Source organism: Perna viridis, chromosome 13, assembly GCF_037379345.1.
Source record: "Perna viridis isolate PV_CMFRI_1.1 ecotype Kerala chromosome 13, ASM3737934v1, whole genome shotgun sequence".
NCBI classification, from domain to species: domain Eukaryota; kingdom Metazoa; phylum Mollusca; class Bivalvia; order Mytilida; family Mytilidae; genus Perna; species Perna viridis.
Window position 1 is genome coordinate 5020979 of NC_142457.1, and position 24128 is coordinate 5045106.

At 34.4% G+C, this 24128-nt stretch overlaps 1 protein-coding gene across 1 annotated transcript; it reads left to right on the forward strand.

Moving 5' to 3' along the window:
- Positions 1-989: 989 nt before the first annotated feature.
- Positions 990-6826, forward strand: LOC148599338 (uncharacterized). The gene is made up of 4 exons (XM_088559476.1): positions 990-1227; positions 3468-3540; positions 5008-5109; positions 6341-6826. Exons 1-4 carry the CDS (start codon positions 1002-1004, stop codon positions 6405-6407), a joined length of 468 nt encoding a protein of 155 aa, XP_088415602.1. The 5' UTR covers positions 990-1001; the 3' UTR covers positions 6408-6826.
- The last annotated feature ends 17302 nt before the right edge of the window (positions 6827-24128 follow it).

The window sequence follows — 24128 nt, forward strand, 5'->3', positions numbered from 1 at the left end:
GATTGCCAACTCAGACCTTTAAGTAATGGTGAACATTGAGGTGCACTGCTCTAGTGGTTGATTATAACAGATACCTGATCCTCGGGGGATTTTGACACGTCAAAGTGTCATGTAATTCTCTTAAATGTAGAGAACAGGTGGATAGAGAGAGAGGACAAATGACTTAGATGTACATAGTTGGCAGGATCAAAGGTAAACATCCTTTTTATTGATTTTATTCTAATGATGGAATTGTTACAAAATGGTCATTATTGCAAAATATAAGACCACTTAAAATTCACAATAATCAAAACTTGCATTATTGAGTTTTTTCAGACATTATTGAAAAAAAGAATGTTTCTCCTAACTAAATTATTTCTAATCGCAGTTTAGGCTAAAATGAAAGGTTCGCAATACCTAGGAATCAACGAAATTATTCCTAACTTTACATTATATTTAGCGACTGAAAGGTCAAATCATTTATGATTTCTTTAAAAAGACATAAAATTGAGAAAAAAATCTTGCTCATTCAACATCAATAACGTAGCATATAAAATGTGCTTAATTCCGAAATCTATCTTATATTCCGAATGTCATTGTACGAAATAGCAAATATGTAAACAATACGTTTGAAATATGTTTTCGTATTCATGTCGCTTCACCAGACTGGTTTTCATTGAGAAACTTTTGATCCCTTGCTCTCACATTACAATATGTATCCTTCCACAATTTCAAAATGTATAATTCATTACAACAGAATGAAACTTAAGTCTCAAAATCAGAAATAACTACTTCATTACGCATCGTTGTGGTATTCACGTATTCGGATGGGTATCTTCTATATTGCAAAACATGATTAAAATCAGTATGTATTATTTTATCAACAAGATCCCAAAATGGTTCATTAGCCGATATAGAAATGTTTTTATAAGCATATTGAATATAATGACACTTCCACAACATTGTAAGTTTTCATTGTACATTTTTGTTTCCTTTTTCAGAGTGTTAGTTAACATGATAATATGTTATTAGTCCTATTGGTAGCTTTCATACATGTTACAGTACAATGTTGTGTCGGCCAGATGATAATTGACAACCAAATGTCAACATCGTTAATGTATGCACCTTTCATGAATGGTGTCAGCCATGGACAAGTCCAGGCAATGGTTCCTAGTTTCCACGACCTGAATAATAACCTTGTTGATTCTATGATGGTTATTAAGATGGCAGATGACGATGATGAGATAGGTTATAAGTTGTATTATATTTGTACAAGATAGGCCGTAACAGATAGGTTAAAGTAAAAAATGATCATCGTGTCCTTACCGCTTAACTGTAAACTAAAAATCATGATATTATGCAGATTTTCTGTAGACTAATATCCTCAATTTTTTATTAACAGTGTTACTTACAAATGCAACGAAAAGGTAACAATAAAAAGAGATAGAATGTAATTGCAATCAAGGTGAATGTTCTAATTTGAATACCTACGTGTAGAACGTATATATACAATTATCATTTAAACCAAGACTGTGACAGTATTTCATGTTATTTCAAATTAAGTTGTCAAAAGGCTGTACATATTCCGGCGGGATGATGTCTTAAATTGTAAATGTTTATTTCATACGATGATAAATTACGCATATCGATCTAAACCAAATATATAATACAAAAACATCAAATTGAGTATGGTTGGAATAGCGATTTTAGAAAGGAGAAGATGCTAGTTTGTTTGTTTGTTTGTTGGGGTTTAACGTCAGAGCAGCAATATCTCAGCTATATTCAGACGATGAACATGAAATTGATGATAAAATGAACATGAAATGATGATGAAATGAAAAAGGGATAGGACACAAGGACAATGGGATCGAAAATGTTTGATTGCCACTGGAAATAGGGAGAGGTTGGTAGGGTTGGGCAATTTAGCCTCCTGTGGCGGAGCGCTACGGTTCCTACTCCGGGAGAATACCACAGTAGAGTTCTTTAACGTGTCAGGAACGATGCATCTTTCCCAACACGGTGCACCACTATGGTTTGCGGTCAGGTTTTCCGTATTATAGCCTGACAACCCCAGCATGTAACACGCCAGGGGTGCCTCATTCCACCGCCTTGGGCACACATCCTAGTTGCTCTGTGGTCAGAGCGCCTTAGCCCCAAACCTGACCGCAAACCATAGTGGTGCACCGTGTTGGGAAAGATGCCACGTTCCTCACAGGTTAAAAAACCCTACTGTGGTATTCTCCCGGAGTAGGAACCATAGGGCTCCGCCACAGGAGGCTAAATTGCTCAACCCTACCCACCTCTCCCTATTTCCAGTGGCAATCGAACATTTTCGACCCCATTGTCCTTGTGTCCCATCCCTATTTCATTTCATCATTTCATGTTCATTTTATCATCAATTTCATGTTTATCGTCTGAATATAGCTGAAATATTGCTGCTCGAACGTTAAACCCCAACACACAAAAATACAAACAAACACAAGACATGTAATATGTTGCTTCCAATTAGATTTTATTATAAGCTGTTTTTTGTTAATTCAATTACATATATATTTGAAATCTTTATCAGAAAAAAGAGTAAGATTGTTTATACCTCTCTTTTTTATTTGTTTTTCTTTCCACAATTATTTCATTAATTTTGCAATGCCAGTAAGTTAATAAAATGTGTTAAATTTTAATGATATATTTAGTTTTGATCTTAATTTATACACTTGTACATGTACACTTGTTTCGTTTCACCAAACCCTTGCTTGTTTTTGTTTTGTTTATTATGAAATAAATAGTTCCTCTTTCGACTACCCCGGACTTGACTTGTTATGAGCAACTCAGCGGGTGTTTTAGATGAGCAAAGGACGCTTACACCACCGGTACACCTGGTTTATGCTCTCAGTGTTTAGTGGAGTCCGAGTTGCTCATTCACTTTTGTTACTTTGTGTGTGTGATTTTGAGTTACTTTTGACATTGTGTTCTTTTTTGTTTGTGTCTGTTTTCCATGTCTGGTCTTTGTCCCTGGATAACATTCTTTTGATGCCACGTTCCTCGCACTTTAAAGAACCCTGTTGTGGTATTCGATAGGAGTAAAAACCTTTGCGCTCCGCCACAGGAGGCTAAATTGCCCGATCTTACCCATCCCCCCTTTTTCCAGTGGCAATCAAAATTTGTCGACCCTATTATCCTTGTGACCCATCCTTTTTTTTCCATTTCATGTTCATTGTCTGAATATAGCTGAAATATTGCTGCTCGGACGTTAAACCCCAACAAACAAACAAACAAACTTTTGATTGCCGCTATAACCTTGGTTTCCTTGATTACTCTTTGCACTTATAAAGTTATAATGAACACTTTGTTAATTACATTCTTTTGATTACCGCTTTAACCTTGTTTCCCTTGATTACTCTTAATAGATATAACGATATTTCATGCATTTAGTTCAAAATTCAAAAACATATGTCTCATGTTAATTAATCATTGTTTATTACCTCCATTAGATGACGAATTTGTAAATATGGTATTACAAGAGGAACTGTTGATCATTGTGGCATCACTGATGGAAGGACCAATGTAAGACTTATCAATGAGGATATAATTCGTAACCTCCTAAAAAAGATTAAACACGTTCACATAAAAATACTGTTTTTTTTTCAATTCGATAGGTAAAACGGTACATGAACCAAAACGTGCAATTATAATTGCAATCCGTCATCGATCAGTTTCCGGTCAGTCATAGATCCGCCAAACCGATACGTTTTACAGGTGATCAGTTTCATTTATTATCGCGTTACGACTGGTCGGTAAATGAATGTTATGGAATGGTTTGCTTCAGTTATTCATTTGACACATATTAACTAAACGATATAATTGAAGACATCAATTTCTAACTTTTGTTTTTACTTTTTCATTTTGCAAGAAATACATTTGATATTTTGACATAAATTAAATATGGCACTTTATTGGATTAGTACAAATGACAATTCCGTAATGTAAATTAATCCATCATTTCTCATTTAACATAACTAAACTACGGTCAGATTGGTAATCGATCATTGATATTCAGTTATTATTCAATCGTCATTCATACATCCGTCAAATAGTCGCGTTTATCTGTTCAGGGCCTGCATACGGTACTAAATAACCCTTCAGAAAATTTCAATTTAATCAATTAACTTATTAGCCAAGATAACATGACTAAGGTCTGTTCCATTAAAAGACATCAAGTACCCGGGGAAACATATTTACACAAAGGGAGTTACGCATAGAAGTTCTGTCGATGTTTTGTATTAAATTCATTTTTGTCAAGAGTCCTAAACATTTTTTTAGTGCAACCATTTCGCCATCTATATAGGTATTGTCTAAAAGTGCAACCTAAAACAACTTAAAACTGGTTATGTGTACTGTAATTGTATCTGAGTTAGAAATAGAAATGCATTTCATGGTTTGTTAACATGAATATAAACCTTCTGTCTGACATTTGTAAAAACTGCTACCTCAAATTTAATCTTGCGAAAATGGCACAAGAACTGACACACATCATAGTTCACCTTTCACACGTTTCACAATTGTTTTTTTTTAAATAAACAAAGTTAACTTGGGAAACAAAATTGGATGCTGTATATATGTCACTGTACGTATACAGTGACTTGGTTAATAATAAGTAGAATTTTGATTATAAATATGGGTTCTTATTTAAGAATCTCGATTATCAGTGTTCAGTAAATTGTGAAATTCGAAACAAAATATATTTGTTTGTTATATTTGTATAAATTATTCGCCAGTAAGCGCTATAAAAAGTTCATTCATTCATTCATTCATTTATTTTCCATTTTTAAAATTATGGTTTATCTTGGTAAAGTTGTGTTATTGTATTTCATAGATCCTATATTTTTTCGGCCAGGCTTCTGACCGTTTTAGGGAGTAACTTATCACGACAAAACTAATTACATTATATATGTATTCTATGTCGCCAAGTCGTTGTAAGTTATACCCCGTGACACATATATAGACGACATTGTTTAATTTTCCATTACAAAGTGACCTTGGTGCTTTAGACCAGATGTTCCTGTTAACAGACGGACTGATTGTTTTGATGGGAGCAACAGGGATGATGGACATGGGGAAAACTATGGGCATGATGTAAGTATCACACTAAATTCTAAAAATTAAAAACAAGGAAACAGCCTGTTACATTTAAATTTATTACATTTGCTTAAACCTGCAAAGAATATGAATTTTCGCGTTCAAGGGTTATAACACTAATAACGTGCTGCTCCTCCTTGGTCCAATGTCGAATTTTGTAGGCATTATCATAAATCTCATTTCATCAATTGACAGTGTATTTCAAACGTCAGTTTCCCCTTATAAGGACAATTATTCTGATATGGAGTCTCTTGGTAAAGTTTACTGCAAGTAAGACGTTTAAAAAGCTTCTTTGATTGCATATCAGAGATGACAAAATTGCCATGGGAGACTCTTTTTAAATACTTGTTTCTTAACTTTGTAACAATGCACATGGTGTTTTAGAGAAGAAGTTTTAGAAGTGTAAACGTAAACACAACAAAGAACATAAAGAAACTAAAATAATACACACAAAGTAACAAACGTTAATGATCAACTCGGACTCCACTAAAAATGGGAGCATTGACTAGGTGCATCGGTAGGGTAAGCGTCCTCTGGTTTTCTAGAAACACCTAAAGAGTTGCTCATAAAAAGTCGAGTCCGGGGTAAGAAAAACTGTGGCACGTTGAACAAATCAGTTTTCATTGTGCAGATGAATACACCGTAACGATCCACGATTTCACAATGACGACCATAAAACTTCTGTAGTTATGACTGCAATCTTGTAGCAACAGTTCAAGAAGCCTAATTGTAAGAATTAGCGCGATACAAAAAGTCTGCGTAGTTACGGCAAGCTCTGAAATGACGTATGAGTTGTGAGTTTTGAAAAATGTGCTTTAACATTATGCTTTTAACATACACAAGTAAACCTTTTCGAAACTGACACAAAGATAAGTGAATAGGCTGTACACAACCAGCACATGAGTTTCACGTTCAATGTAGCACATTTGTGTCTTTGTTTTCTTTATTTTATTTTTTTTTTTTTTATTAATTTATTTTTATTTTTGGTCTAATTCTTCTTTTTTTTTTGTTATTTGATTCACTAAAAGTATGTTCAAACGACTTGATGTAATTATAGTACATGTACAGTTTTCAAATAAAACTAAGATACTTTGCTCCTCAGTGTCTTACACGCTTTAAAATCACATATTTCACTGACAGGTAGTATTTAAAAAAATGTAAACATTTCCTAATTAGCACACACGTTTTCATTGCAATGTTCATCACTTTAGTTCTTTTTATTTTGTAGGTATAAACAACTTCGATTCGAGATTACTGTGGAAATAATATTGACTTTGATGGATAGCTTTCAATAAATAAACGGATATAAACAAATCGTTCTCAGAAGAAATATGTTGCAAGTTCGTGATTTATGGGACAAAAATGAGTTGAAATTTATATATTATTCTACAAAGGAGACAGTCTTCATAACGGTAGTCAGTACGTATGTAACCTATGACCTAAGGACCTACAGGGGTTTGATTTCAGTCTTTCTCATCACCGTAAGGTGCAGTGTATTTGAGTCAGTTTTTCCGATAGTTTTCTCCCCAGAAATTTGTGAAGGTATGTTTCTTCAAGTGCTTTGGCAGTTTATTTTCATATACCTGCAATTAATAGCTCAGTATGATATGTACACAGCCATCAAGAGTATATGTTTATTCGCTACTCAATTAAAAAATAACCAATTTGTTTTGAAAATTACAAGTTTGATTTTGCCAACTGGGGGCACATTGTAAAATTTATGATAACAGCATGGTGCTAGTAAATCAAGGCATAGTGTGGCGCCGTGCTAAATTGATCTTGGAAAACCTATATACGATTCTGCAAATGTATTGGACAGCTCGAGCCCTAGATTACACCGTACAAAACGGCGCAGAGATATTTTAGAACTTGACAATTTTGAGAGTGTATTACGAAATTTCAAACCGCATTTAAGGGCAGTTTGAACCGTACTGAGAGATCATACAAATTAAACGAGAAATCATTGAAAAGTAACCATCTCCGTGGACCCCACCGTGGCAATAAATCCATATATACGAAATGTATGCAGGTCATCTACACATATGCAAAAGATCAAATGCTTACATTGAAAGACATAAAAAATACAGCTTCAACAAGAGTTTGTCACTGACAAAAAAATAGATAGTTGACCCTCAGGTCATAATCCAATATCATATACTGCTATCCATGGTATGCCACACATGGACTTTACAGGAACTGCCTACATGCCAAACATCAAAAGCGTGCATCGGAAGACAACAATGTTACAGCCCTGAAACTAGATTGTCACTGAAAAATATGGAATTTTACCTTGAGGACAACATCCAAAGGCACTATTCAAGGTACGCTACGCATTGTCTTTGCGTGATCTACCTACATGCCAAATATCAAAAGCCTACATCGAAAGACAAAAAGGTAACATCACAGACACGAGTTTGTCACTTAAAATATGACTTTGACATTGATGTAAAAGTTCAAAGTCATTGGCCACTACCCGCGGTATGCGGTACATCCACTTTAGATGATCTACCAACATGCTAAATATCAAAAGCTTACATCGAAAGATAAAAAAGGTAGAAGGTAGAGTCTGGACACAAATTTGTGATTTGTAATTTCTGATTACTGTTTTTGTCAGTTTTTTTTTTCTCTACATGCATAATATTTTGTTGTTTAATCATTTGAATTCTTGAATTTAGTTTTTTTATTTCAAGTAATATCCTATAATCAATTTCTCAAAAGGTTGGAAATTGATGGAAAGTTAAGACATCAGATATGTTAGAAAATCGGGGCATAAATACTAAAGGGTCAGCAATGGAATAAACATAGAAACAATGACCACCCACATGCACAGTCTACCGAAACGAATAAGTTAGATTACACCTAAAGACTGACACCGTTCAAAAATCAAAAGCACTACAAAAATGAACTCCCATTCCAAAAAAAACGGGACATCAAGTGCTTCGGAAAGGGCAAACATGTCCTGTTTCGCAAGCCGCACTTTCCATGTTGCAATTGAGTATAATCCGGTAAAGGTGTAGCAGCTCCCAGACAATACTCTTATAAAAGTCCCGTTTCATAAGCAGGCTTGTGGAGCAAGGTTATGTTGCTACAAGATTGAGGTCATCACTACAGAAGTTTTATGGCCGTCATGATGAACTCGTGGATCGTTACGGTGTATCCTTCTGCGCCATGAAAACTGATTTGTTCAACGGGTCATAGTTTTTCTTTCCTCTTTCGTCTACCCCGGACTTGACTTTTTATCAGCAACTCGGCGGGTGTTTCTAACAAAGCAGAGGACGCTTACCTTACCGGTGCACCTGGTCCATGCTCCCAGTATTTAGTACTTGCTCATTTGCTTTTGTTACTTTATGTATGATTTCAGTTACTCTATGTTCTTTGTTGTGTATGTCTGTTTTCCATGTCTGGTCTTTGTCCCTGGATTACATTCTTTTGATTACCCTATAACATTGGTTCCCTTGATTACTCTTTAATTTAGGAAAATACCATGCGGAAATAATATGAAAATATCCGAGGTATATGACAGGAATTAATGAAATCAAACCTGTCTAAACCAAATCCCTTTTAGACAACAGTGTTTGTTTTCAGTTAATCTAGGTTCAAAATACATTATATGTCTATTTTAGACAGATTTTCGGTTTATTCTTCGTTCAGGTTATGATGAAATTCTATACGCTTTCAACGTTGGAACTTCGCTTTTTCTTGATTTATTAACAGGTCCAACGTACACATGCACACATCGTTTGACATTTATTGATCATTATATGTATGCTAATTAATGTTTGGCTATTAGATTAAACCCCACCACCGCGTCCTCCAGTAACCATTGTCGTTGTTGTTGTTGAAGTTCTATAAAAATTTTAAAAAATATTGAATATATACATGTATATAGATAAATACAATCATTATATTATGCACGTTTAGGACAGATGATATTTTCACAATTTAAAAAGCATGGACAAACGACATATATAAGCTCCTATTTTACAACTCGGCAGGTGTTCCTAGATAAGCAGAGGACGCTTACCCTACCGGTGCACCTGGTCCATGCTTCCAGTTTTTAGTGCAGTCCGAGTTGCTCATTTGCTTTTGTTACTTAGTATGATTTTAGTTTATGTTATTTGTTGTGTATGTCTGTTTTCCATGTCTGGTTTTTGTCCCTGGAGTACGTTCTTTTGATTAATGCTATAACCTTGGTCCCCTTGATTACTTCTTAGCTAATAAACACTCCGAAACAAACAGTATTTTTGATACATAGTAACAGTGGAACCCAATTTGGACTGTCGAGTTTGTTTGGTTCAGACAGGTATTCAATTAAAGCTGGATCAATATACGTTGAAACCTTTTAAACTGTCTTGTTAAAGCAGGTTTTCGGTTTATTCTGAAAATCGGTTAAGAAGGTTTTTTTATTGTTTAATAGTTATTACTGCTGTTTGTTTTACTGTGACCTTATATTGCAATAGATATATTGACGTACGTTGTAGTTTCTACGACCATTTCCATGCCTGTTCTTATGTTCTGACTCGTGCCATTCCCAATATTCAGTAGTGTAGTCAGCAATACAACAAGAATTACCGCGAATGCGAGTTGGAGAAAGAACATATCTGAATACAAGATAAGTTATCATCATAAAACCATCGTTTTTAATTTTCGTCTTTTCAGCCATCTCGAGTAGCTCAAGTCTCTTATGTGTAATTTGTAATAACAACATCAACATATTTTTCCCTATCTTGGTAAGCGTTTGAAAGTCATCATTATATAGATGAGTGTAATAATTACATGTAGATAATTTTTCGGTCTCTAGTGGGTAACAAGATTTCTTCACTCGAGATTATTAAATTTTAGATCGCGGTAAATCTAAAATTCAAGTATCGGGAGTTGAGAAATATTGTAATCCCTGAGAGGATTGGAAGAGGAATTGTTTCTCTAATGAATCTTTAGAAAACTAGGAAAAGTAAAATGGCGGGAAAATCTCGCAGAAACTAATCACTGCCCGGTCGTTAAAAAATCAAGCGCATTTCTGAATCAGCCTTTGTATATATCTTAATTACAGTAATTTTACGGTCAACATAAAATCTGATAGACCGATATGAAGCTTCAGTCTCCCAACAGATGAATTAAATTAAATTCGACATCATCGGATTGACTACCTAGCGAACTTGACAACTTCAGACCGAAATAATATAGCCTCTGAAAATGTGCAATGTCATGGAATTAATTCGGGTCTGTATCACAATTATTAGTCACACGACTAATAAGATTAGATTAAAATCATCAGTTTTTATTGAAAGCTTACATGCCTATATGAGAAAAAACAAGATGTTTAATCCTCTGCCGGAAGTGGATATGTTGATATGGATTTTTATTCTAATCATAGCACACTTACATGTGTTAATGACTTTGCTTTTGTAAACCAAAGCAAAGTTATTTGAGAGATTGAACAAAATCGGAAGCTAACAATTATATTGCAAAAGAAGCTCTGTCCATGCCAAACTAAATGAGCAGTACAGCAGGAAGTTCAACATAAAAAAAAATATCTTCCTAAAACAAATGATAAAAACATCAAAGATATATATCCATCAATAAGATCACTATAGCCAAACTTAAGTTAAACTGTTAAACCTGATGAATTCAGGCCATTGATAGGAATCCCTGTAAGAACAGCTAACATCGTCTTGTCCTTATTAAACGAAGTAAAACGAAGGAAAAGAAGAAACTTTCTTCTGAATGCACATTCAAATTAGTAGACGATGTGACAACACACAAAATGGACGTGGTCGGTAAACTTAGAAAAAAACAGGAACATTGAGGGTTCGTTGTACTATTACTGCGCTGTTTATGGGAAAACGGATGGTGGTAAGAGGATGAAATTTGAATTTTTGGATGATATAGACAACCAATTAGCAAACTTCTCGAGAATTTATCCTATAAGCCTTTTGTAATATATGTAATTGATAAATTATTTCAATCACAATTATCCCAATTTAGTATATTTTCTTTTATTTTTTGTGTGAATTAGGTCGATCCATTATATGTATCCTTAGTTTCGAATCTTACTTATAAGTTAGTTAAAACCCCTAACCTTATTTCTCTCCTTGATCATTTGAGTTACCTCCACTTAAATACTATTCAAGTTTTGAATTATTATCTTTTAGAGTCTTACTAAGGCTTTTTAAATAGATTATCAGGTAGAAGTGAATATATATTATCTTTATTTGTGAAATGTTATAAGCACATATTCATTCACATTGACGAAAATAACATTTCGATTTTTTTTCATATGGTTAGTTCTATAGAAATCAAATCAAAAGAGATAATATCAGTTTATTTATGAATTTCATGGCTGGTGGTTTTACTGTATTTATATATATATTTTTTGGAAAGATTTAGGAGCCTTCCTATTTAGATCTTTATCTTATGGGTACTCTTCCGCATATGTGTTTTTTTTTTTTTATTTTCATTTCAATGCCAAGGAATAATCACTTGTATTCCAAAAGAAGAAAAAGGCGATTTATTAAAAACTGGAGGCAAATTAGTTTATTGAACACATCAGGATTTTATCTTCTGCTATTGCATTCAGGCTCAAAAAGGTTATTTATTCTATTACAATGTATAAGTGACTCTCAGAAAGGTTTTATGCTTAATCTTTTCTTTTCGGTAAAAATACTCGCCTTTTCTATGACTTAATCCATTATCTGGAGGAAAATAATGATGAGGGCTTATTATTACTTTTTGACTTTGAGAAGGCTTTTGATTCTTTTGAATCGGAGTTTCTAAAATCTGCTTAACACAGTTTTGATTTTGGAGAATTTATAATTTATTTGTCGATGGTTTGATACATTGCATAATAGATCTAAGAGCTGTGGACACTTATCTTCTTTTTTTCGAGTGAAGGTAGATGCTGTCGTCATGGTGATCCACTGCCTCCCTATCTTTTTAAATTAGGAATAGAACTACTTGTCAATAGCTCAAAAATAACCCTTATATGAAAGGGTTAGCTTTAAAAGGGGAGAGCTCATTGTAAGTCAATATGCAGATGATATGGTTTTATTGGTAAATGGGAAAGAATCATCCTTAAAAAACATTGTCATGTTTAAGAGATTTTCGTGGAACCTCTGGTTTGAAAAGAAATTGTACTAAAACCAAAGTACTGTGGGTTGGAAGTAAGAAATATTCAAATGAAGTTGTATGCCCAGGTGAGCAGCTTGATTGGTCAGTTTTAAATTTTAGATATTAAGGTATTTACTTTTCACTAGATCTGACTTCTATGGTCAATTAAAAGTTTAAGAAAAAAGTGTCAGAAATTTCTAGAATATCAAAAAGCTTGCAACACAGGAAGCTTACTTTTCAAGGAAAGATCACTTTGGTTAAAAGTTTAACTTTGCCACAGTTGATTAATTTATTCCCATCTCATTTTCCGCAATATAGATGACGTATTATACTTTTATTTTACATTTCTTTTATTTTAAACAGATCTTACGTCATTTTTTTAACAAAACTGCGATTAGATTGGTCATCGGTCATCGGCCTTTGATCAATCATTCAACGATCAATCAGTCAACGGTCATCGATCCATCAAAGTGTAGCGCGGATCGGTTCAAGGACTGTACAATCTATATCTGTCTGAAATGTAATGATTTGGATTACACCTTTATATAATGTTATTTTAAACAAATCAACTTTATATTTTAATATTGAATGCAACATTAGTCAATTCATTGTCAACCTTCGATTTGAAAATAAATCAATATCATGATGTTCAAGATCAAAATTGTTTGACGACATCCTGTAGTTATTGATTGATTGATTGATTGATTGATTGGATATAACGCCCGTGCAGCAATATTTCTGCTATATTCAGGCGAAGAACATGAAATGGATGATACAATGAACATGAAAGGCTGATGTGATGAAAAATGGGATGGGACACATGGACAACGTCGACAAACTGTGATTGCCACAAGAAAAAGGGAGAGATGGGTAGGGTCTGGCAATTAAGCTCCTGTGGCTGAGCGCATAGTTTCCTACTCCAATCGAATACAACAGCTGGGTTCTTAAACGTGCGAAGAACGTGGCATCTTTCCCAACACGGTCACCACTATGGTTTGATGTCAGGCTTTCCGTATTATAGCCTGACAACCCCAGCATGTAACACGCCATGGGTTACCCATGCCACCACTTGGGGCACACATCCCAGTTGTTCTGTGGGCAGAGAGCTTAGCCCCCGGCTAGATTTCTGAGCACTATCCAGTCGCTTTTTACGACAAGCTTAGCGCTGTTGCAGGCCTATTCTTTTGACACCCGTACCTGCACGGGGCTGCAGTTATTGCAATAGTTTGTACATTTTCAACAGAAAAGCATTTGATCGTGTCAGTTCAGTTTTTTGGCCATAGAATGGTTATACATTTGCCTGTCCTGTAGGTTATTAACCTCTGTCTAATGGATCATTTGTGCCTAAACACCAAGTGAAGTTTTCGTAGTGTGGTAGACATTAATAAAACAGATGTTTTCTGAAGTACCATGAACAGTGCTTGGGAGAAACTGAAAATATTGCCCAATTTATGTCGAAGACAGCAACCAAGGGATCCAGGACTCCAGCGAAAACCAACAGAATGCAACCCAGAAACAAAGACCTGACACGAAAAACAGACACAAACGACAAAGAACATAAAATAACCAAAATTATACATACAAAGTAACAAAAGTAAAAATGAGCAACTCGGACTCCACAAAAAACTAGGAACATGGACTAGGTGCACCGATAGGATAAGCGTCATCTGTTCTTCTAGAAACACCAGCCCAGTTGCTCATAAAAATTCAAGTCCAGGGTAGACGAAAGAGGTAAGGAAAACTATGACATATTGAACAAATCATGGTGCAGATGGATACACCGTAACGGTCCTCGAGTTCATGACGACGACCATAAAACTTGTAATATGAAAACTCCAAACGCAGGTGCTGAAGGGATGTTGCCACAAATGAAAGGTAAGTTGGCAATCAGGAATGAAAGGTTATCGCGTTTGTCGTATAGTTTGGTCAAAAGGTTTCCTTTACCATTGATTTCAAAACATGAGACCGACTTCACAGTGTCTATAATATCCTTTATCTCAAGTTCTTTTGGGTAGATGCTATGTATAAAATCTCCAAAACTAGGATTGTTTAGCGAAAACACGTCATCTATATAACGGATATTGAGAAAATGATGATTCAGATCATCTATAAAATAAAGACGAGCACAATTTGTTTCCATTAGAATGCCTTCCGCTTGTTGAAAAACGCGTCCACCACAATGGACAAATATGTTGTCGATAAAAAAATCTAGAATTATGAAAACTTGTATTCTGTATATTTGGAAGATGATTGTGAATTGTTTTGTTTTACAAAGTAAAATGAATATCTACCATGAACTACGTATTTTTATCTGGGAAAACCGTCTTTTTTGGAATAACAACGATGTATAATGTTTTTGATTCGGGTTTTTACTGAGTATGGGGAATAGAAGTTTAAAGAGCTAAAAAATCATAGGTTGTAATGTATTTTATTTTCATAATAATCATGAATTTAGGGTTTCGAGAAGATCTTCCGAATTTTTGCTCATTGAATTTATACCAATACGGGAGTAACAAGTGGCATGGTATAGTTAGAGACCTTCATTGACCGCTGTGAGTATAGAAGTTAAACATTTTGATAGAGGTTTGTAGCGTTGTTTTAATAGATTCTTGTAAGGTTTAGGAACGCAATACATAGACGGTACAGCACAATTATCGTCTTTGGTAGAGAGACAAAAATAGTACAACACAGATTTACGGTTTCCCCCCATATGTTCTTTTGGAGAGTGTGGTAGTAATTAATTGCTTCTATAACTTTGCTGACCAACGATTAAGGAAGAAATGATCGTTTTTCTTCATTTTGACCTTTAACACAAACTAGCTTGAAGAGTCTGTGGAAACCAATATCCAAAAAGATGGTCATAAATCTGTATAATGATGAGGTATGTTCAGAATCAGGATTGTCAACACTTGTCTTGTAAAGGGAGTGTAGTAGTGTGAGAGATATATAATAGAGGTTAGTTCGACTGTGATGAAGTCCAAGATGTTTTTGTATAAGGAAGAAGACCATTTAAGGAGACATCATGCATTTTAGATGATGTATAGTGGCGGTTGCCATGACTCCTTATCCGTCTTGGATTTTTGTCAAAAAAGTTCTTGTATATATTGTTATATTGGCTTGAAAGGTTTCCTATACTTTAAATATTGTCATTGCACCCGTACGGTCTTCGTATTCAGTAGTCATCTTTTTCCATCTAAATTCCACATGATGACCGCACATTTGTTTGTTTAATCGTTCTTGTGTTTCACTGACATACACAAGACCGCACATGTTACATTCTACTCCGTAGATTTAGTTCGTCGATTTGCAGCTTAATTCATCGTGATTTCTTGTGTGAAAGGTTTTGTTCGTAAGTGTACTTGTGAAGAAATAGAATGTTGCATGTTTTGCACTTTTTAATTACACATTTTGATATAGTACAATGTGGTTCATCATCGTAGTCAAATATATAATATAGTGATACAAAATTGTTTGATAAAAATGAAATAGTCAGAATTTGTGTACTGCAATAGAGATGGTCAGCAGACTGAACGTGCGACTGGCTACACTTCGTTGGAATTGTCGATGCACCTGCTATATCAGATATTGCAAGGATTCCCATCTGGAGACACTACAGACTTACAAGACAATAGTGTGTCCGGTCATTAGACCATACCGTAGAAAAACTGTACTTGGTTTTAAACTTTTAATGATAAAAGGCACCGTTTGGGTCCGGGTGTAAAAGGAAAAGGCATGCAGCAGTGCTAAGCGTGTTGTGAAAGGCGATTAAATAGCGCTTAGAACCCTGACCGGAAGTCAGGGCGCTCTGCCCATAGAGCAACCTGTTTGTGTGCCCTAGGCGGTGGAATGGGGTACCCCTGTCATGCTACATGCTGGGGTTGTCAGGCCATAATACATTACTCTTAACTGCAAACCATGATGGTGCAACGTGTTGGGTTAAGATGCCACGTTTTTTACACGTTAAAGTTCCCTGCTGTGATATTCAATAGGAGTAGGTACCGTGGCGCTCCACCATAGGAGACTAAATTGTCCCCTCTATTTACTTCGAGCGGCAATCAAAATTCGTCTATTATGCTTGTGTTTTATCCCATTATTCATTTCATCATCATTTCATGTCTACCACCGGTTATAGCTGAAATATCCTGCTTGGGCGTTAAACTCTCACAATCAATCAGTCAATGTGCTTTGTAATTTATATCATCAATGCTAAAGTTCTATTTGATTTGACCGTACTTTGTATATAAGTTATATAAAGACCATATTATTGTAGAGAAGATGTTTTTATTTGATGTTTTTTACCGTGGTTCCAACTTCTGCGAGTTGTTACATGTCTGTCTATGTTTTTGTCCCTCTGTATAGCTCATTGTTGAGGAGATATTACTAAAAGCTTCAGAATAGACAAGTGGGTGACCAATAACACGAGAGGGCGTCTGAGAATGAAGTTACTTTGGACGGAATTATGAGTAGCAGAGAATGGATAATGCATATACGGACTTAATTGGTGTGGTGTGGCTATTTGCAGTGGTCTTATATGGAGCTGTGTAGCAAGCGTGGTATGAACAGCAGAAATCATACATAATTGTTTGCGTGATTGATTCCCTAACTTTCTAAAACATGTTCTTCATGGTCATTATTTGGGAAACAATTTGTAATAATCTGATTGCGACCTTCATAAGGACTTGATCACCATTTTTCTTAATGATATGTTTGGCTCCCCATACTATTATGACATGAATTTATTTTTTTTTAATATTCTCCCACATTTCTCATTTTACGTACTTCATTTTCTTCAATTTATATCTTTCTGATCATCATTGGTCTTACTGAAGATTTCTTGAAGTGACTTTTTGTTAACTAGTTAGCAATGCTTTGTATTCATAATTTGTCAAGTCTGTTTAGGTACTGAGAGATGAGTTGGATGTTGAAGTTGGGTAATGGATATGGTCCTTGAATTAACTGCATAACATTGGTACGTATATTTTTTACTCGGTCAGGTGGTGTGAGTGACGTTTCATGTTTCGACGTTTTTATTTGATTGGCACTGTGAAGATATTAAGGACGATGCAGTAGTAGAATAAATGATATGGTGGATTAAATAGTGTGTGAGATTGAAGCACAATTATCATGTTTTGTAAAAGAGGACAACGATGCACAACGTGAGACTATTGCTTTAGGGTTCTCTCTGGCGTGAATTTCATTCACTATATCATACATACGTTCATCATTGAATTGGTTGCATATGTACCCATTGTCTGTATGTATGGAATTAACATCTATAGATCTATGACGTTCACACCTGAAGTGAAACTAATGAAGGCAAGAGTCACATGTAATGATATCTGCGGTTGATTCTAGTTCACAAACTGGACAGATACATGACTGATTGCTCTCAATGTTGATCTCGAGATTTCTTGGACTAAACTATTGACATTGCCCTCAAACAATGGAGCTTAATTTGTTGTTCACGAGAACGGAAATTGAATTTCTGAATTGGTCCATCAAAATGTAAAAATTATTTGTCATTATTTTTCATTTCCTGGTGCCAAGTTTCAATAATAAAACAATGTTCATGCAACTTTAAAATTTTACTAGTATAGATAAAATCGAAATGATTTACAATAACATCCTTAGTTTTCCATTTGATAAATTATTGTTGATATTTTTATTTTTGTCTTTGATACATCGAAAAACTCGCTTAATTGATACAAACAATATTGTTTTGAACATTCTTAAATTATTTAAATCTGCACTAAAAATGTAAATAATCTACTTAAGAAGCAGTCTGTCTAAACATCATACAGAAGATGATTCATGCATGTCAAAAACCCACCGAATTCAGTTTTATTTTATGATAAAAAAAAACTAGTCTTATTTTTTTTATTTTTTATTTATTTTGTTCTTGCGCTTTTGAGATAAAAATTATATAAAGTACATATGAGTGTACATGAAATCGACAATTTGCAAGAGTTGTTGTTTTTGGTTTGGTTTCATTAGGCTGGTTTCAATTGGAGATGAATATATGATTTTCTAAAAAGTGCAAATTTGAACACAGAAATACTTATTATGTGAAAGTATAGCACGTGTAGACTAAAAAAAACATTATTTGTTTGGGCGGGTTTTTCTTCACCGTGAATCACTTTAACACTGGTAGTGTCTGAATTTTATGTGAGCTGTTGCTACACACCTCTTTCATACATTTTATGGGTTAATATCATTAACATGTTTGTATAACCAACTGCTTATACAAATGTAGATTTAATGAATGATTATGTATATAGGTTCTACAAACCACAGGAATAAAACAGAATGGTTAGTGTTTAAACAATAATCCTAATATTTACGGAATGCATGTCCACAAGGTTTTCAAAGGGAAGAATTCAACTTACTCACGACAACCTTGTTTGCGATCTCATTAGAGAAAGGAAGAACAACTAAACTAAACAGAAAAAAACTAAACGATGTTTGCTGCTTAATTTCTAAATAACAAGCTTTCGTAACTCTTGGTTAAGATTGGTAGGCAATTGTTTTGGAACAAAAGTACCAAATAAAATTGTTAGATCAATGATGTCGTCGATGATTTGGAGAAAAATAGACTGCAGTAACACTTAAGCTTAATATATTTTTTTCAAAACTAAGCTAAAACCCGACCATAATAATAATTAATTTAATTGATTTTGTTTCACTTAAAACAAATCGTATAACTTTTTGACAAATAGGTATATCAGCATCAACATTAAATTTTAACCCATTCATCGGATTCAGTAACCAATGAAACCCACCATATTTATAACTTAGTTTTATCAATTCGTTAATTAATTTGGCTGAACATTAAAAGTTTAAGATGGTATATATACTATATACAGTAAATACAAACATCTATCAATTTTAATGATGGCGAAATTTAGCTTAATTAACACGATTTAATAATTTCCAAAGAAATAATAATAAAATCATAAAAGTAATAACTTACTTGTTGGTTTATCTACTTTTATTACTTTATCCTCTATTTCTGTGACCATGCATGCTACATTAATAAAACAAATAAATATAATACAAGGTTCTACATGTATTAATATTTTGACATGTACTAAATCGGCAATCCTTCAAACCAGATGGCAATTAAGATATAAAATACTATTACATGTAGGTAAAGACTTTCCTTTTTTGGAAATATTCAACTTTACAACGATAGGTGTACATAGTACCACAATGAAAAGAAATCGCGCGCCTATAGTCCGTAAAATCATTTTGTTATTACGATGTAACAAGCCGTTAGGACATAATTATGTGTATACGAATTGTTTCGGAAGCATAAAAAACTAAACCATTAATGTGATTAGACTTGTCGTATTTGATAGACAAATGTGTTTATTCAAAGATAATTTCAAGGGAACGCAGGTTATAACGGTAATCAAAAGAATGTAATTCAAAATATATTCAGTGCACTTGAATTAAACTATACTGACTAAATAATCAGGGATCACATAGAAAAAGTTAGATTCATTTTCATATAAATATTTTTACAGAAAAGACTGAAGATTCAGCAGTGGGATGATTCAATATGTCAAACTCAACAAAACTTGGCGTTAACGTGATCACATGAAACAAAGACGATATACATGTACAGTGTGGCAAACCAAATTTAAAAGATTACACATAAAAAACTGAAGATAAAGGAAACAAGACGTCACACAAAAAAAACTAAAGCTTTAGCCAGGAGTGACATAAAGTGATACGGAATGGCAAGAAAGTCTTACTCAAAACAAAAAATGCGTTTTGTGAATGTAAAGCATTGTCATTGATACAAGAGCACAGTCATTATCTTATTGAAGTGTGCTATGATTTGAAAATAAAAATCAGTATAAAACACATCCACTTCCGATTAAGGAGGATTAAATAAATATTATCTCTCAAGACACATGCATGTAAACTTTGATAAATACTCGACAAATATTCTACTCCTTGGACAATTTCTCAGGATACAAGTGTGATTTGTAATTGTAAAAGAGAAGCATAGTAAATCTTATGACCTAGCCCTTTTGACTTTGTGCCAAAGGAGCTACCTTAGTGCGACTAGAAGTTAGCTGGGTGGTCATACTTAGTCGAATCTAATTGAAGATTTCGTGTCTCATCGGCTGGGAGATTGAAGCTTCATATCGGTCGACTTTAAAATTACTGTAGTGAAGATATGAGTGAGATTGAAATTCATATTGATTGTCGACGGTTACTCTTATGTAGTGGTGATATTAACAAAGGCTGAACATATTCTTGATTTTCTATTTGGAAATCAAAATCAAGTTTGTTATAAAGTTTCGGTTTATTATTATCTATGTACGAATAAAGGAATAACCACACGAATTCTTATTCTGCTGTCTCTTTGATTTCAAGTTTATTTTTGATGAAACAAAGAAATGTTAAAGACCCACCGCTCGGACAATCATTTAATAATCTCATTTTGAATTGAATGCCCACTAATTGATTTCTGCATTGTTGGATATGATTATAATTTTTATCAGAATGTTCGCACTTTAATTTTTATGAGTTATCTTCATTTCAATGTTCTGTGTTAATTTAAACATGCATGTACATGTGAAGTGTTTAAAAGTTTTTATTTCTGAAGAAATCAAAAATGAAAACAATAGCCTACAAATGTACACAGAAATATAATTAAATGAGGAACTCAGATTTCACCAAATACTGAGATCATGAACCAGGTGTACCAATAAGATAACCAAGTAATGTTATTCTTTAATTATTTCATATTCCTATACTTCACCCCTCGCATCAAAATTTTTCAGTTATAAAAGGCTATTGCAGAATCTCGAGATTGAGGACTTCAAGGCTAAACCACCTGACTGTTCTTGCAAAACCTCTCCATTCTCAAATATGGTCCTTCTGGTCGCGTCGTTACGGGAGATTTAACCATTATCGAAAACGAATCTCTGCGTAATATCCTTTCTAAAGGTCCCAAGGACCGTGAACCACGCTCCATAAATTGGAATTATAACTCTAAAGTTCTTATGGATGCCGTCGAGGACTATGCAAGAAAATGGATAAAACAAGAACTAGAAGACATTGATTCTCTGTCAGAGTGTTAAAGGCCGTGAGGTCTTTAATTTTGAAACGAATGAAAGTTTTAAGGAAAAACTACGGTAGGGAAAGAGAGGAGCACTGGATACGCAGACTAGGTACTGCAATACCTTACGGATTCAATGACAACATCAAAAACATAGGAAACCTTTTAAGCCAATGTAACAATAGCATAAATGTGATGAATTTATTTGACAAAAATCCAAGACGGGAAAGGAGTCATGGCCATCGCCACTATACGTCACCTAAGTTACATGATGTCTCCATAGATGGTCTCCTTCCTTTCATACACAAACCATTTGGACTTCATCACATTAGAACCAAACTTTATTCTATACCTCTCACTCTACTACACTCCCTTTACAAAACAAGTCTTGACACTCCTGTTTCTGACCCCACCTCATCATTATACAGACTTGTTGCCATCATTTTGGACATTGTTTTCCACAAACTCTTTAAACCAGTTTGTGTGGAAAGTCAAGATGAAGACAAACGATCATTTCTTCCAGTAACTTTAAAGTTTTTATGGATGCCGTCGAGGACTATGTAAGAAAATGGATAAAACGAGAACAAGAAGACATTGATTCTCTGTCAGAGTGGTTAAAGGCCGTGAGGTCTTTAATTTTGAAACGAATGAAAGTTTTAAGTAGGTCAATGGGTACCAAGGCTACATCAGTTTTCAAAGACCCCGATATAAAAACATTGTCTACTATACATGACAAATAAAAAAATCGAAGTCCAAAATGACATTGTTTATGTCTGCAAAACGTTTTATATCCAATGTTTATTATCAGAGGTAGACGTAGAAACTAATAGCAGTGATAAGACCTGCACTGATACCACTCTCTCCAAAGAAGCAAAGAAGAGATTGTGGAAAACCATAAATCTGTGCTATCCTCTTTTGGTCTCTCTACCAGGGACGATGATTGTGATTTACCGTCTATGTACTGGATTCCTAAACTTCACAAGAATCCATACAAACAACGTTTCATAGCTGGATATGCAAAATGTACCACCAAACCTCTTTAAAAACTTTTAACTTCTATACTTACAACTGTCAAACAGGGTCTACAGTCCTACCACAACACTTGTTACTCCCGTAGTGGTATTAATTCAATGTGGATCCTGAAACATTCGAAAGATCTGTGGAGACAATCAGTTCAAGACTATTTTCTGAATATAATAACATTAAAACCTATGATTTTTCAACACTGTATACTTCCATTCCCCATACTCAGTTAAAATCCCGACTTAAAAACTTTATACATCGTTGTTTTTCCAAAAAAGATGGTAAACCTAGATACAAATATATAGTTCTTCGTAGAGATTCCTCATACTTTGTAAGAAATAATTCCAAATCATCTTCCAAATATACAGAGGAAGATGTGTACAAAATGCTGGAATTTTTTTCAACAAACGGCCCACACTCCAATGGGAACAAATTGTGCTCCTTTACTTGCTGACCTATTCCTTCACTCTTATGAGGCTGACTTTATAGCTGATCTGATCAGAAAGAAAGAATATCGTTTGGCTAGATCCTTCAATCTCAGTTTCCGCTATATAGATGACGTATTATCGTTAAACAATCCTAATTTCGGGGATTTGATATATCGCATTTACCCAAAAGAACTTGAGATAAAGGATAATACAGACACTGTGAAGTCAGCCTCATATCTTGACTTACACTTAGAAATCGGTGGTAAAGGAAAACTATTGACCAAACTTTACGACAAACGTGAAGACTTTTCATTCAGAATTGTCAACTTTCCTTTCATCTGTGGCAACATCCCTTCGGCTCCTGCATATGGAGTGTTCATATCACAACTCATATGTTATGCCAGAGCTTGCCGAAACTACGCAGACTTTTTGTATCGCGCTAGAACTCTAACAAATAGGCTTCTGAAACAGGGTTATGTTGCTAGAAGATTGAAGTCATCATTACAGATTTTTTATGGTCGTCATCATGAACTCGTGGATCGTTATGGTGTATCCATCAGCACAATGAAAACTGATTTATTCAACGGGTCATAGTTTTCCTTTCCTCGTTTGTCTACACCGGACTTAACATTTTATGAGCAACTCGGGGACGCTTACCCTACCGGTGCAACCTGGTCCATGTACCCAGTTTTTAGTGGAGACCGAGTTGCTCATTTACTTTTGTTACTTTGTATGTATGATTTTAGTTACTTTATGTTCTTTGTTGTGTTTGTATGTATGATTTTAGTTACTTTATGTTCTTTGTTGTGTTTGTCTGTTTTCCATGTCTGGTCTTTGTCCCTGGATTACATTCTTTTGATTACCGCTATAACCTTGGTTCCCTTGATTACTCTTTAATATTTTTTTCTTTCTTTTATAAAACTAGCGGTCCATATAACGTCACATGGACAAGTATGAAATTATATGGACCGACTCACTTTCAAATAATAATTTAAGACCTTTTGCATGTTTCTCTTATTTTCCCGCACGAATAATCCAGAGTAAACTAAATATAAAAAGTATAATATAGCAAATAATTCATGCAACTTTTGGTCAAACTGCTATACATGGACCGGTTAGTCACCTAAAACAGTGCAGTGGACCTCAGTTGTGATACGTCCATAAATGTTTTGGCAACAATTGTTATATTGCCATATGACCCTCAGCACAATGAACTACTGGCTAAATAATGCAATCTAAGTACGAATGATGAGTATATATTATTACATTATCATGACTTCCGCGATTTATCAAGCTTATTGTTCAATCATGTATGTTTACCATCAATTTGTAAATGTTTATAATAAAATAAAAAAAACAATGTTTTACATTTATTTAACTAT

Coding starts and splice junctions, on each gene's coding strand:
- LOC148599338 (XM_088559476.1), top strand. CDS start 1,002: ATGTTATTAGTCCTATTGGTAGCTTTCATACATGTTACAGTACAATGT. Junction 1,228..3,467: donor AGATGACGATGATGAGATAG/GTTATAAGTTGT, acceptor TACCTCCATTAG/ATGACGAATTTGTAAATATG. Junction 5,110..6,340: donor GGGAAAACTATGGGCATGAT/GTAAGTATCACA, acceptor TTTATTTTGTAG/GTATAAACAACTTCGATTCG.